General features: G+C 39.4%; 1 protein-coding gene across 2 annotated transcripts in view; it reads left to right on the top strand.

Annotated features, from left to right (window-relative positions):
- The first annotated feature begins 247 nt into the window (after positions 1 to 247).
- The window catches only part of EMC2 (ER membrane protein complex subunit 2), a 37,540-nt gene continuing 21,763 nt past the window's right edge, over positions 248 to 16,024 (top strand). The window contains exons 1-5 of one of the 2 annotated variants that reach the window (XM_042834525.1): positions 248 to 326; positions 4,198 to 4,311; positions 5,562 to 5,626; positions 10,259 to 10,344; positions 12,942 to 12,999. In XM_042834525.1, the coding sequence (XP_042690459.1) occupies positions 287 to 326; positions 4,198 to 4,311; positions 5,562 to 5,626; positions 10,259 to 10,344; positions 12,942 to 12,999 (363 nt within the window). In that variant the 5' untranslated portion in view covers positions 248 to 286. Of the gene's footprint in view, positions 327 to 476; positions 552 to 4,197; positions 4,312 to 5,561; positions 5,627 to 10,258; positions 10,345 to 12,941; positions 13,000 to 16,024 lie in introns of those variants that run through there. The other variant, XM_042834518.1, reaches the window with a different exon arrangement.

The raw sequence follows: 16,024 nt of genomic DNA, 5'->3' as shown, positions 1-16,024 counted from the left end.
GAATGTTTGCCCTGTCTCGTATTTTTCCTTAGCGCCAGCTTTGGACATTGCAGGAAACAAGATTTGGGCTGGACGGGCCTTCAACTCAACGCAGCTGCCTCGCGTCCCGAGTGTTCAGCAGACAGGACGGCCGACATTTGCGGGCGACCCGCGCGTTCGGGCCGTCCGGCGACAACCCCGCGCCGGGGCGGAGCGGAGCGGTGCGGACTGTAGGCGGTGCCCCGCGGCCGGAGGCCAATGACGGCCGGTGCCGTCACGGCGCCGCGTCACGCGGGCGGCCGCCAAGATGGCGAAGGTTTCGGAGATGTACGACGTGACCTGGGAAGGTAACGCCGCGAACAGCCGCCGGCCCGGCTAGGGACGGACCGGGAGGGCCTCGCGCCTCGGTGCGGCCCAAGCGGTCGGCTCGGAGTTCCGCTGCGCTCCGGGCCCGAGCGGGCCGGAGCCGGTGTGCTCAGGCCGGGCGGTGAGGCGAGGTGACGGCGGCTCTTGCCGGATGCTCGGGCTGTACCGCCGGAGGGCCCGTCTCGGCGGCCTGCCGCAGCCAGTCGGTACGCGGCTGGGCCCCGCCTGCCCGCAGAGCAGAAACACGGAGGGAGGGGGCGAGCCGCTTGCCGTGCCCGCCGTGCTGCCGGCCTGGCGTAGGGTGGGTTTCCCCGCGGAATGAGCTGAGCCAAGTATCGTGGCATTCAGTGGGTATATCGCATCCCTGTGTCCTGCCGGGAATCACGGAATCACAGAACTGCTCACGTTAGAAAAGACCTTCAAGGTTATCAAGTCCAACCGTAAAGGAAAGAACTCCTCAGCGGGGCCTGCAGCACATCGTGGCTCTGTCCTCCTCCCAGAGTCCCCAAAGATCACAGCTTGGATGTCAGGCTGTTGGTAGTTTGATGGGTCCTTGCTGAAGGCACAGCAGTCTCTGGAGATATCTGTGCCCAGCTGCCTCCTGCCATCTTCTAGAGTGGGCTTCTCCCTGCTGTTTTCATTCAAAATTTGGGTAAACGCTAGAAAAAGCATCTTTCCCTATCATGCTTTATACTGTTTCTCATGCCATTATCTTTTTGGTAAGGGCAGTTCAGTAAAGTTGTGTTATTTTTACAAGTTCTTTTTATGTATGTTGTGAGAAGTTACTGTAACAGTTGTAAAGGTGTGGCTGGAAAGTTGCAGAGAGGAAAAGAGCGTTAATTGACAGGCAGCTGAAAAGGCCAGTGACATCCTGGCTCGTATCAAAAATAGTGCAGTGAGCAGGAGCAGTCCCTCTGAGCTCAGCACTGGTCTCGCCTTGAGTGCGGTGTTCAGTTTTGGGCCTATCACTACAAAAAAGGCATTGAGGTCTGGGAGTGTATCCAGGGCAGAGCAAAGAAATGCAAGTAATCTGAAACACAAATCTCATGAGGAGCAGTTGAAGGAATTGGGATTGTCCAGTCTAGAGAAGAGAAGGCTTAGGGCAGACCTTATTGCTCTCTGCAACTCCCTGAAAGAAGGCTGCGGGAAAGTGGAGGTGAGCCTTTTCTCCCAGGTAACAATAATGTAATGATAAGTGACAGCCTTAAGTTGCCCCAGGAGAGGTTCAGGTTGGATATTAAGAAACATTTCTTCTCCGGAAGTGTGATGAGGTTTTGGAACAGGCTGCCCAGTGAGCTCTTGTGTTGTCTGTTGTTTAAGCTGCTTGGCTTATATGGTTGTGCACTAAGGAGTTTGATGTTTTTATGTGAGAAGTTTTTCAAGGAATTCTTTATAATTACTGAAATTACCAACAAGACTTATATAACAGGCTGTGCATGTGAAGCCTCTTTTTTTTTTTTTTTTTTTTTTTTTTTGCAAGTATGTGTGTTGGTGAACATTATATACAACAAAGAGAAAATCCCAAATGGATTGTAAAGCTGAACACTGACTTCAGCATCTCTACTCATTAAAAACATCCACTTCAGATGACAAAATTGCTTCCTTCCTCTGACTTAGATGCTGAATTCACATTTACTATGTATGGGAAGACTCAAAAATAGAAAACAATCTCACATTTTCTCTCTATCATCATCTGTTTGCAATTAAATGGTGATGAAATATTTTTGTTGTGGTCCATTCTGTGTTTGCTTCTTTGTATTCCTATTTTCTGCCAATACTAAAGGACAGACCAGTTTACTCTGGATTTTATGTACGAATTGATGTGATTAAAGCAGGCAAAGGTGAGATCCTGAGATTTGAGGCCACTTTGAAAGCGAAGTTGTTGCAGCCAAAGGCAGCATCAGCACTGCCAGTTGAATTTCCTTTGCCTCTTCCTGCAAGTGCAGAGTGCCGGTCAGGCTGGAGCAAGGACTGGGGCTGGAGACCTGCCTGGAGCAGGAGCCAGGGCCGTACAGACCGTGCAGGTGGAGGTGAGCCCGTTCTGCCAGTGGCGATGTGGCTGGGGGGGTTTGTTTGCTTGGTATTTTAAGAGGAGAGAGTTGAGCTGAGGTGTGGTGGGAGATCTGGTATCTCTAACAGAAGGGCGATATAAAAATGAGCTCCAGGGATGTAACAGCTAGGGATTGACTAGAGCACTGGTTTTTGTGTGTCGGTGTCACATTTTCCCTTGTATGTCTTGCATGTTTCTCTTCGTATGTCTCTGCTAACAGGGCTAACTACCTTCATTTCATGAGGTGCTTTTAGATGCTGAAGACTTGAAACCTGTGGTTCAGCTGAATACATATGAGTCATTATAAAAGGGTTGCATAGTATCTGGTTGCTCAGCCCGTATTACCTGACACCTTAACAAGAACAAAAACAAAATAGGCACTATTTCCTTTGGCTTCCTGTAGACTGCTGCGTGTCTTTAGGGAACAACAAACACTGTGGCAAGTAATTTAAATGCTGTTCTGTTTGGAAGTGTGCTGGAATGAAGACATTGAGAATTTCCAAGTAAATGCATGGTTGGGAGTCAGTTGGCTTATTTATTTGTATGCATTTAGATTGTCAGTTTCTGTGAATGTTTGTGTTCTCTCACATTCTTGCTGTCTAACTTTGAATTTCCAGGGAGCATCATATGTCTAGAACCATTTAACTTTACTTGTGCACATGAAACATAACCGTGTGATGGTTTTGGTTGAAATTCAAAAAGCAAAAAGTAGCACAAAAGCAGTCTTGTGGGTGATCCAAGATCACTTCAGGTAGATAGAACAAAGTTCGGTGCTTAGTTTTTAGCTGTCAGTCATGTTAACTGTGTGTTTGGAAGTGCAAAAGAAGCTGCCAGTGATTAGATCTACCATTGCATTTGCTTTCCCAGTTGCTGTAAAGTAAGAAAAAAAAAAAAAGAAACTGGCAACAATTTTCATGGTATGTTCATTTTCAGTAAAACCACTATCTAATAGTGAAAACTATTTTCCTTTAGTTCCTCAAAATGTGTTCTTGTGTACGGGACACATACATGTGTCCAGATGTAAATATGTACACAAAGTCATTCTTAGCAGTTTTCTGTTCCAAAGAATGAGGAAAACCTCAGCTACGTAGTGCTGAGTAGTGCTCTCTAGATGACTTTGTGTCTGCCTACACTCTTGGACATTTGTAGTAAACGTACTCTTGAAATTGGAAGCAAACACAAATCCAAATGTTAAAAAAAATCACCTTTTCCATCCTGATTTACCTAAATAAGCAACGGTTGCTTTTACCTCTGAGCACTTCTGTGGTGTAGGTAGAAAGCTTTTGCTTCCATGATTGTCTTGTAGTTTGTTTTGCTAGGAGCATGCAGATCCTTTTTGGAAAGGAATTTTATGCTATTTCTTACACTGGTGAAAGTGAACTGCTGTTGAGTTCTCACAGTTATTCTAATGCTTTCTTTACTTGAAAATGTATTCACGTGGAGCAGAAATAGTTTTGATGTTGTTTTGTAAATACAAATGTAAAACTACTTGAAAGAAAACTCTTCAAGTCTGTTTTTCTTAAAACTGGGCAACATCCATTAAATTTTATTGTTTACTGAGTAACCAGCACCCTGCAAAGCTAGCAGTTGAATTATTTATATTACAACATGAGCAAAGCTTGAGTGATTCAGGCTCCAGAGGTCTCATACATACACACATCTATTAATGGAAATCACTTTTTCAGATCTATTGCTTTCTAAACCTTGCTTCATATGCATATTTTAAGAAATAAAGTTCAAATTCCATTCCTACCTGGGAATCTGAATATTTTCTCTTCAATTTTTTTCTCTTTTCCCTTCAGATATGCGTGATAAAATGAGAAAATGGAGGGAAGAAAACTACCGAAACAGTGAACAGATAGTGGATGTTGGAGAAGAGTTAATTAATGAATATGCATCTAAGCTTGGAGATGACAGTAAGGAAGTGTTTGTCAGAGTATCCATTGCTTTTAGATTTTATTTCATTTGTCTGATTTTGGTTTTCACTTTTTGACTTCTCTGACTTTTTCTATTTCTCTGTTGCCTTCATGCATCTGATTGGGAAAATAGGACTTCTTAAAGTCTTAATGGGTTGCCAAAATTCCCAGGCTCTATTTCTTTCCCTGATACAGGCTTCAGTGAAGACAGATGTAAAAATTATTCACTAAATATTTAGTTTAGTGAGTTAGTTTGTTATTAGTTAATTATTAGTTAGACCATGATGTGAAAACAGCATATATATGTATTTCATTTAGTTTTCATTTGACTGATTTTCTGTTCTTCCGCAGCATTGAAAAATTGAAAAAGGTAATCATAGAATGGCCTGGGTTGAAAACTGGGCTTCGTACAGCTACCTACAAAAGAATTGTCAGTGTTTCCCTCTTATTTAGAAAAAAAGCAATTGAAAACTAACCTTGATTTTACTCTCAAGTTACAATGTTGTTGATAATTTATGAGAATTACATTTTAGTAAGCAGTTCTTGAGGAGCTTGTTCCTCTCAGATCTTACCATTTTTTATTTTGGAATACTATTTTGGAAGACATTACCTTCGGTTTCTGTTCTGTAACGTATGTAAATCAAATCAGGTGTACCTGGTAAGTTTAGAGTACTTGCAATACATGTATCAATATTTTCTTCTGCCATTATATGATTTTTCTAAAGCTTGTATAGTTGCTCTCTAAAGTTCTTTGAATTCAAGAACTTAATGGACCTAGAACAGAACTACTATAATCTGTCACTGATTTAGAAAAATTGTTCCATTCCAGGAAGAAAACAATATAGTAAATTCCTGGCAGGAAACAGTTAAGGGAAATTTGTTTTCATTCTAACCTACGGCTGTTCTCCAGGTCTCATCAGAGGGCATGTCCTAATGGGGATCTGTTTAAAAGTTTGCAGCTATAATGTTAGGAATACAAGAGGATTTGAGCTTTTTGCCTTTCAGAATGTCAGAAAGTACTTTATAGTACTGACAGCAATAAAACTACTTAAATGCATTTTTAATTGATTCCATCAGTTTCTTGAAATGTCCGTTGTTCTGTAATGATCCACAGAAGAACTAGGGGAAAAATATCTGGATATAGTTCATTGATCTTATTTTCATTGTAGGTGTTTCCCTTTATGTTAAAAAAATGAATAAATAAAAATAATGATATCAGTTACCTCATTTTATGTCTCTTTTGTGTCCAGTTTGGATAATATACGAACAGGTGATGATTGCTGCCCTGGACTGCAGTCGAGATGATTTGGCACTGGTAAGTTTTTAAGCTGACTTTTCTCTCAGACCTTAAGTTTTCTTCCTGAGAAACTCTTCTGGATAGTTACTTGGACATTTGTAGGATATTCTGAACTCCATAACTTGGTCTTGTAGGATATCAAGAAATAGACTGCCGTGAAGAAACTGCCTCCACCCACCTTCAGTAATGTGTTTAAGTAGATCATGTCTCTTCCAAGAGCCATTAAAATATTTACAGCTACTTTGCTATGGGCTAAATTTCACAAATACTGATGTTGCCATATTGTGCAGTAAGTGTTTGCTTATTAAAAAATTCCCAAAATATATAGGTTTTTTAATGTTTTGAGGTAAAAATGCCCTGTCATGTATATACAGTACCCTGTCATATCTATACAGTATATCATGCTGTCTTTGCTGGCAGTGTTTGATGCATTGGAGCAAGTCCAGTTGATGTCCGCCAAGGTGAGTAAGGAGCTGGGCTACATAATGCGTACTAAAAGACTCAGAGATATAGGTTTGTTAAGTCTTGAGGAGGCAAAGAAGAGATCTTTGTTATCTTCAAATCTGTAAATACAGATTTGTAGAGTGTTATAAAGTTATAAAGTAAGCGTAGACAGACTTTTGTTGATGCAACAAAGGACAAGTGTGATAGGTATAAGTGGCAGCAAAGAAAATTCCACTGTCCAGTATTAGGAAAAAAAGTTTTTAATAGCAACAGTGGTGAACACTTTGGGACACACAGTACAGAAAAGAAGTGGTATTCCTTGGAGATTCTGAGAAACGTTGCCGTGTGGTCCTGAATCACCCTCATTAAGTTGGAAACTGGCTTTGTTATGAGTGAGGATTTGATGCAGGTGGCCCCTTCTGATCCAAATTATTCAATAATTCTCAATATAAATATTGTTAATGGTCATTTGGTTTTAGTAACTTTGTGTGCAGATTTATTTGAATTATAAAAATAATTCAGACTAAGTGAGCCTGTTTTGAACTCCTAACAGCTGCTCACTAGTTGAAAAACAACACTTTCCAAGGTTCAGGTAATTCACAGGAATTACTTTCCCAGTGCCTTGTTCTCTGGCAGCCAGAAAGACACCATGTAACATCTTTGAGCTTCAGGTGGTGTCATTTGGGTGAAACCTAACGGTCTGCGATATGCAAGGGATCAGACTAGGGGCTGTACATGGGAGAAGGGCAGTTTGAAAGTAGGCAGAACCAGACAAGTTTTTCTTGAGATTCGTATGTATATGGTACAATGGAGTACTGGAAAGTAGAGAACAACACACTGAACTGTGCATGAACCTGGCGAACTTCCCTTTTATTTGTGACTCAAAAGAAGACATCACTATAGTATAGTTCTCTGTTCAAACAAAAAAAATAAATGCCTTTCTGTGTTCTGATTTATATCTAAATCAATTTTGGTCTTTATTTTCAGGAAGACTTTAATGGAATTGTTGAGGCAGCCAGTGCTGAAAGATCAGCTGTGAAACGCTATTTGTTTTTACTGACCATGGCAAAGATTTTGAATTTGTTTCTGTGCCCTCTATGAGATATTGCTCGGGGTGAGGTTTTGTATGCAGCTCAGAAAGGAGGTTAAAGGCTTAGAGCCAAACTGGGTGATCATTGTGGTCCTTTTCAACCCAGGCCATTCTGTGATTTATCTGGCTTTTGATTTGTGTTTTTGTTGTTTGTTTTTTCCTTTGGTGAAAGTGCCTGTTACTGTAAGTACCTGCATTACCAGTGTTTAAATCATAGAATCATAGAATCATAGAAGTGCTTAAGTTCAGATGTATATTTCTTTACCTTTTGTCATAGCTTTAAAATTAAAAGCCAATGTTGCTGAAAAAATCAGAAAGCAGATTAACTGCAAATTGAAGTTTCACAAATACATGAGATTTGCGATATAATTGCTGAGTTTCTGGAAGAAACTGAAAAGTAGATTATTGATGTTGTGTAGAACCGGTTCTCTTTGTGTGAACTTATAGAATCTCTTGTTAACAAATGCAGCATTTCAGAATCACAGAATCACCAAGGTTGGAAAAGACCTACAAGATCACCCAGTCCAACCATCCACCCATTACCAACAGCTCTCACTAAACCGTGTCCCTCAACACAAAATCCAAACGTTCCTTGAACACGTCCAAGGTTGGTAACTCCACCATCTCCCTGGGCAGCCCATTCCAGCTCCTGGCCACTCTTTCAGAAAAGCAGTATTTCCTAACGTCCAGCCTGAATCTCCCCTGGCGCAGCTTGAAGCCATTCCCTCTGGTCCTATCACCAGTTACACAAGAGAATAGGCTCACCCCCAGCTCACTACAACCTCCCTTCAGGTAGTTATAGAGAGCAATAAGGTCTCCCCTGAGCCTCCTCTTCTCCAGACTGAACAATCCCAGCTCCTTCAGCCGCTCCTCATAAGCCCTGTGCTCCAGATCCCTCACCAGCTTTGTTGCCCTCCTTTGAACACGTTTCAAGGCCTCAATGTCTTTCTTGCAGTGAGGGGCCCAAAACTGGATACAGAACTCGAGGTGCGGCTTCACCAGAGCTGAGTACAGGGGGACAATCACTGCCCTGCTCCTGCTGGCAACACCATTCCTGATGCAAGCCAGTAGGCCATTCGACTTCTTGCCCACCTGGGCACAGTGCTGGCTCACGTTCAGCCGAGCATCAATCAACACCCCCAGGTCCATTTCCTCTACGCAGTTTTCCAGCCACTCCGTCCCAAGCCTGTGTTGTTGCCTGGGGTTGTTGTGGCCGAAGTGCAGGACCCGGCATTTGTCCTTGTTGAACCTCATCCCATTGGCTTCAGCCCAGCTCTCCAGCCTGTCCAGATCCCTGTGTGGGGCCTCTCTACCCCCAGGCAGATCCACACTTCCAGCCAACTTGGTGTCATCTGCAAACTTACTGAGGGTGCACTCAATGCCCTCATCCATGTCATCAATGAAGATATTGAAGAGGACAGGCCCCAGCACCAACTCCTGGGGAACACCACTTGTGGCAGCTCACCAGCTGGATTTGGCCCTTTCACCACCACTCTCTGGCCCAGCCTTCCAGCCAGTTCTTTATCCAGCCAAGAGCGTCCAAGCCATGGACAGGAGAATAGCCATTAGTCCAAGCCATTCTGTAGGAAAATACTGTGGGAAGCAGTGTCAAAGGCTTTGATTGAAATATATTTGAAATATAATACATGATTATAGGGAGTACAGGTTAAATTTGATGGGAATGACTCTCTGTACTGCTGAGATGAGAGCAATATGTAAGATATACATAGCCTAGCTTATCATGCAGGGGACTTCTTTTGGTTTGTTTTGAAAAGTGCTACAGCAATTTGTTCAGAGCAGTCTCACAACTTTTCATATCAGATTATTTCTTCTGATTTCTTAACCTACCTAATAAATTCCTACCTAATGAATTTCAAAAAAAAAAGGAATTTATTTCGATCTCATAGCTCCTGAATTCAACAGGATAGTGACCTAGTTGGGTCTACGTTGAGTGGTTCTAGTCTCACAGTACTTCTGCATTCTTCATCAGCATTTCTTGTGTTGTCAATTGTTTTTTTTTTCTGGGTGAAAGTCCATCTGCAGCTTGTGGGATCCAGTATGACCACAAACAAGTTTTGTCAGTTTTTGAACAAGTGCAGGAGAAAAGCAGTGAAGGTTTTTCTACTTCACCGGCGGCTCTTCATCTAGCGACACAGCGCTTGTGCTAATTTTGCTAATTTTTACTGATTTACTTATCTGTTTGTATTTCTTACTTTGACCAGTGGATGTGATGAAATGGAACAGATTATGTGGATTGACCTTAGCCAGAAACTTAGATTTGAAGAACAGATTTTTAAGCTCACTTGTATAAATAATTGCTTTGAAAAGGAACATTGTATGTGAAGCTTTTAGCAAAGCTTCAACCGTTTGTCTTCTGAAGAGACTCACCTCTATTCTGCTTCTCATCAAAGGATTCAGCTACAAGCTTTGCACTGCTGTGTAGCCACAGCTATGATATGATTTGTCAGTTTGCTCTGGGGAAGTTGTGACTCAGTCCCTCTGTCAAACATGCCTTTTTTTTTTTTTTTTGCTAATCTGGAGAAATCTGTCTATGTTGAATTCCTTTTATCCAGCCTAGATGTCTCATTGATTTCAGGAGTTAGAAGTTATACCTCCTCTGCCAACAGGCTCTGTTCAAGCCAGTGACAAACATTTTCTTTGGATTTCAAAGTTTTATTTAAAAAATAAACACAGAGCACAGAATTAACATCATTTGTTCCATTATAAGATATCCATTTATTAAGGAAGTTTCACATAAGTTCTTACTGTCTTTATTTTTCTTAACTGTCTTGTGTTATTATGAGGAAACTAAGTAGACTTCGGTAAATGAGTTTACTTATAGTAAATGAATTTACTTTTCAGGGCAAATAACTATTTCCAGGAAGCCTCAATGATCTAAAAAACTATATGGAAAATATTTCTTAAAATTAGTCTTATGACAGACAAAGTTTCAGTTTATGAACTTTTCTTTATCAGTACATTTTATTGCTTATTTCAAAAATAGGTGTTTACTTTTAATCAAAGGTCATGTTTCAGGCTGTTGAATTCATCAGCCAAGGACTTCTTTTTTCTCCACTTCTGTATTCACTGTAGTATTTTTTATTTTATTTGTACAGTTTTGTCTTCAAGAACTAAGGAGGCAGTTTCCTGGGAGCCATAGAGTTAAGCGATTGACTGGAATGAGATTTGAAGCTATGGAAAGGTAAAACCTTGATTTAAAAAAAAAAAAAAAGTATTTTCTATGTGGAAAGATGCATGCTATTTCTTCAAAAGGAATTTGGGCATAATAAAAGCGTGGCAAAGCAATGCTATCCAGTTTCTACAAAGAAAATAATGGTGTGCATGATCATGTTATGTTTAGACATTTTTTATTGTGTTTTTGCTTGTACTATACAGTGTTACATTTTTGCAATGTTCTGTCAGACTTTATAGATTGGAAAGATCTATTACTTGACAGTCTAAGTTATCATACAGTAAAGCATGAGGCACTTTTTTGGCAAGGTCTGTGAGGTATACATTTCATCTTGCAGACCTAGAGCAGAATATGAAAATGACTGACAGACTTTTTTTGCTTCACTGTACTTCTGTGCTTCTGATTGCTTCAAAATGGAGCTCTTTTTCTTTGTATTCCAAGTCTTTATAAGTCCAGTAGAACTTAATATGAATCACTATGGAGTTCTTCATAGAAGCAGTTCAAAAATGGCAGAAAGTGAAAGAGGAAACATTGTAAAATATCCTATAAAATGTTTATAACATACCAAATTTAATATGAATTATTAAAATAATGAACAGTTGAGAACTTTTCCGAAAGGAGTGACCTTCATTTCATGCCATACAGAGTTAATGGGATTTCGAGCCTTTGGCCCATCTTTAATGAAGGAATTGGAATTTCGAAGTGGATACCTAAATACTTTTTAAAAATATATTTAGCAGATGTTCTTTATCCATTTCCTTGCAAAATTAAATCTGAAAATGTAGTTTGATATGATCCATGAGTGAAAGTCCTTTGCTTGAAAAAAAAAGGGAGGATAACTGGATTTCATTAGCACAGGAGCAGTCTTAGTGCAACTAGAAGTTCCAGATTTCATGCTCTACACATTCCTGAAAAATTTTCATTAAACTTAGCAGTCTCCTTTTGATGTAGGGTAGAAGTACACTGAGAGCTTAGCAGCTTAGCAGCATGTTTTCCCCCCTTTTCTCAAAACTTGTCCAAAAGTGCAAAATATCATAATTCTGTTCAGATATGTTTGTCTGCACTGAAGGTGCTACTGCATGGAGGCAGATCTCTATAGGAGTTAATGACCCCCCAAACACTATGTTGTTTCAGCAGTGAAATGGGACTGAGCTTCAGCTTTTCAATAGTGTTTTTTTTAATTGTTGTGGTATTGTGGTCAGTTTAAATCCTTGAGACATGACTATGAGGTGTGCAGTATAACAGAAACCAAGATTACTTGTCAACAGGTTTTCTCTAGAAGCTGGAGGAGAAGAATGGGCTTCAGATGTGGGTCGCTGTGTACAGGAGCCCACCTATGATTGTTCTGAACTGTGCCCTAGGAAGGCCTGCCTCTTTCCACTGCCTATAAATGAAGCCTAAGGAGACTTTGTCTGGGGGTGATCACATGCTCTGTAGAAGTGCACTTCTAATTAAATTCCAAGTGCCTTTGAGAGTTGTTAAAATCCTGCATTCCTCACCAGAAAGGGGAAATAATGAGGAACATCCTCATAGACCCTTGCTGATCAAGAGAATACTCTTCTGGAACTTGACTTAGTTAACTGGGGGTTATGACTTTAAGTTCAGCCTTGTGAAATACATAGGATAAAGTAGCAGCTAATGGGAAACGTAAATACGGTGTTTAATGGCATTTCTGCTCAACTTGCCAGTAGCAGTCACCTTCTACTCGTTACTGCTTTTGTGCTTCTTTTCACGTTTGTGCTTTACTTTATGGTAACTGGATTGGAAAGCTGGGCTGTGAATGTTGTGGCAGTGCTCAGAAAGCAGTGTGAGTATGTAATGGGTGTCTGAGGTGAGAAGGGGATGTGCAGCAACGAAATCAGCAGTACCTCAGAAAAACTGCTTGTCAAAATATGTGTGAAGAGACAAAGCATGCCTTGGTTGTGTGCTGATAGCCTGGTAGCTGTGTAGTCCAATGTATTTTGAGTTGAATCGTTTAATTTGTCCAGTTTGGGTTCTGCACATGGCTGGCTAAACACATAAAGCTGTTTCCCAGAAGATGTACAGTGTTTATAGTAACTGGAGTAATTTATTTTGAGCAAAGTTGAAATAGCAGAATTTATTAATAAAACCTATGTAGTGGTGGTGGAAAACAGTTTTCTTTCATGACTTATGGTAAAGTCTAGGGGTTGCTCTAGTGTTACTAGTCCTTGTAGTTTACTGTTTGCAGCTTAAATTTATAAAATCGTAACAAAACAGATATATGAGAAGTTTTAAATTGCAGTAATTAAGTGAAAAGTCATTATTTTGAATGGCCTATCAAATTCTGGGATTTCTGCTTCTTGGGAAAGAAGAGAGATTTGGGTTGTGGTGATTGAATCTATGGGGTACAGAAGAAAAGAACAGAAAGAGGGAGTATGACAAGTTTGTGTAAAATGTATTAGTTGCTGAAATAGTATTCCATGAGTGAATTGCCATTTATTTTATTTAACTTTGTCTGCACAATTTTGTTTGCACAATTGTATTCAGTATAAAACGTACAGGAGTGTTATTAACTATTGCAAGAACAGTCATATGGTCAGAATTCTGTTTTAGCAAAAACAAATGTGAATGATTTCTTCAAACAGGTACGATGATGCCATCCAATTATATGACAGAATTTTACAAGAGGATGCAACCAATACAGTAAGTTTAAAAAGCTTTTCTAAACTGCAGTGGTTTATTTGAAATTGACATTTTGTGGTTTTCACTGTGGAAAAATGTTTGTCATGTATTGTCATGTCATGTATTACTGTATTTGTTTCCTTTAGCTTCCTACTATTATAACTGTGTGTTACCTTGTTGCCTTTGTAACAAATAAGATTCTCTTGATGACCAGATGATGTGTTTTGATACTTGCTTAAACACTGAGTTTAGAGGACATAGGATTATAGCTGTTAACCTTTCCAGTAATCCTTAATGAGACTTAGATTGATGTCAGTTAACAATGATTGTTATCAATTGCTTGTTTGAAGGATATGTTTGTCTATGTTACTTGATTTTGAGGAGCTGGATCTCAGTATTGGTTAGACTTCTGTGCGGGTAAAATACTTTGGCTGTTGTAGACATTTGACAGTCTCTTGTAAACTCTCAGTGGTACGTTTTAAACCTCTGCCTTTCTGCACTTGTCTTATTTGATGTGGTCTGTTATTCAGGAGTTGAAATGGATTACGGGGTCAGCAAGCCTAATTGGTATATATAAAGTGCAAGCACTTACATGAAGTAAACCATTAACAAAAAAGGGATGGCGGCAAATTATTTTTAGGGCAATGTATCTTGAAATAATACCAAGTTGATCTCTCAGACAACATTGATAGACTAAAGTCTGACATTTAGCATTGATTCTGAACAGTTTTTTGGTGTGTAGGTAAAAAGAGCTATTTCAGTTCTTCACTCCTAGTTTTCACTTTCCCTAAACTAGTTTGTCTTGAACTTTGTTTGCAAGAGAAATGTAGGTGATCTTCTTAGTAAGTCTGTGATGCTTATGACAAAAACCTTGAACATAAGATAAGTAGATTATTGCCATGTATTTTCGCAGATTTTAGTAATGCGCAACCCAAAAATACACTAAGTCTTCAAAGTCACAAATGTTAAAATGAGAAGGAAACCATCTACAGTGAAGCCACAAGAGTAGGTCACTTAGGTGACATTTTATGGCTTTCTGCTAAAGCCTTTGAAAAATGGAGCACCATATTACAGTGACATCTGTAGACCACAGGTCTTTGAAGAGTGCATTCTTGTCAGTTTAGCTTTTCAGCTGTCTCAACATAGCTAATGTCATCTGAGTAGGGTGTTTGTGGGATGGTTTTCTAGAACAACGTAATATGTTTAAGTAATATGCCTAATTTAGATTTTTTGTGTGAGAAAATCATTAAGATCCATAAAACATTAATACTTAGAAACATAAGATGTAAATTTTGTAACACTTCCATCACTTATTGGATTTCTGAAAATCTGAGACTAGAAGCAAGCAGTTTAAAATACAGAGCAGAATTTTCTTGCTGTATAACTGTTGGATAGGTTGGCTCAGTCTTGCCTTTGAAAAGTGAAAATTAAATATGAAGTTTGGAGAAATTGACATATGTAAGTTTCTTTGTGTCTTTTATCTGTTAATTATTTCCATGCACACATGTGACTTCTGTAGGAAAATAATCGAGATTTTTAAAAAGAAGCTGTTGCTCAGTTTGTGTTGGCAGTCACCTTACTTTATACAATTTCTTCTGATGTGTGGACACATGGAGTTGGTTATATATATTAAACAGTTTGGCAAGTGCTGTGAGTGAAACATAGACATTTGTTCACACAAATCATGCAAAAATCATACATTGCATCAACTGACAGTTTCAACTGGTGAGAAGAATGGGAGAAGCGTTTTCAGGAAAAAATCCTTTATTTTAAATTCCTGACAGGCTTCTCCATTATAAGTGAGCCTTGAAATCAAATTATGTAATGGGCACTTGTGCTTTTGGATGAGGTTTTGTTGCAAATTTTGAAATTGAAGTTAACACTAATTGTTAGATTTCATTTCTCAAAATACAATTCAAAGTAGTATTCTTAAAATATGATAATCTCTCAGTATTTCTCAACCATCTCAATTCTCAATACCTCTCAACCATCAAACTTCACTCTATTAAAAAAGCTTATTTGTGTAACAATGGAGCAAAATTAGTTTTGTCATTTCGGAAATCATGTTTCATTTTCCAAAGCTTGTAGGCATTAGGAGTCACTCTCTTTTCTAAGGAGGTTAGGATCCTTGAATGAAATGTGACTTCTGTGAAAAGCACAACTTGTGTGCATTTTAATGCAATCAGCCTGGCAACCTTTTCCTTTCTTGCCTGTTTCAGATGAAATACAAGCATATTAGAGCTGCAGTTGGCAGATTATTCTGCTATTAAGGCTGCGTAATATTTTCCATCACAGGTCTTTTTTTATTAATTAAAATTTAATTTAGTATCCAATTGAAAGTCTTTATACTGATGCCAAACAGTGGCCAAGTTATTTATAGACCAGCATACTTACGCTGTTTCTCAGAACGAAATAAGGAGGACATTGTTTTTCATAAGAATTGGGAGAAAAGGCTTGGTTGTTTGTTTTTGCCATTAATTTATTTTACTGGGGAGACCTCATCCTGCTGTACTTTGGAGTAAAGCCTTGGATACTAACAGGAAAACAACTCTTAGTAGAATGCAACTTTTAGTATTCTATGAGGAAAAACACCAAAATTTGTCTAAATTGCAGGTATTTGAATGTGTTCATTTTGTGATATCAGTAGAAACTGCTGAAATTTTTTATTAAATACATTTTCTACATGTATTGAGCATGATCTATCCCAGGCTACGGAGAGAAAATGCAATTTCTAGCTATTGTTCCTCACTACTGTAGTGTTGTGGGAAAGGGTCAGAAAGCAGGGAGGTTCGTTTCTTTTCTGAGTTGCACCCAGGTGGTGAGTATGGGAAAAGAAAGAACATCCCAAAGGAAGAGTGAAAAGGGAAGAAAGCAGAAATCCTGAGTGCCAAAGAGAGAGGGAGGGACAGGTACAAGAAAGTTAGGTGGTTAGTTAACAGATGTCAGATATTGTGCAACAGGTGGTTTGAAGGGTAAATGGGAGATCAGAAAAGAGCAATTTGTATTAACACTTAAGTCTTGGGGATTTTTCCTTCTTCTTTTTTTT

Source organism: Centrocercus urophasianus, unplaced genomic scaffold (genome assembly GCF_019232065.1).
Source record: "Centrocercus urophasianus isolate 14NV4802_14NV808 unplaced genomic scaffold, USGS_Curo_1.0 seq_11, whole genome shotgun sequence".
NCBI classification, from domain to species: Eukaryota; Metazoa; Chordata; class Aves; order Galliformes; family Phasianidae; genus Centrocercus; species Centrocercus urophasianus.
Note: the sequence above shows the minus strand (reverse complement) of the source record. Positions and strands in the feature narration are given on the sequence as shown.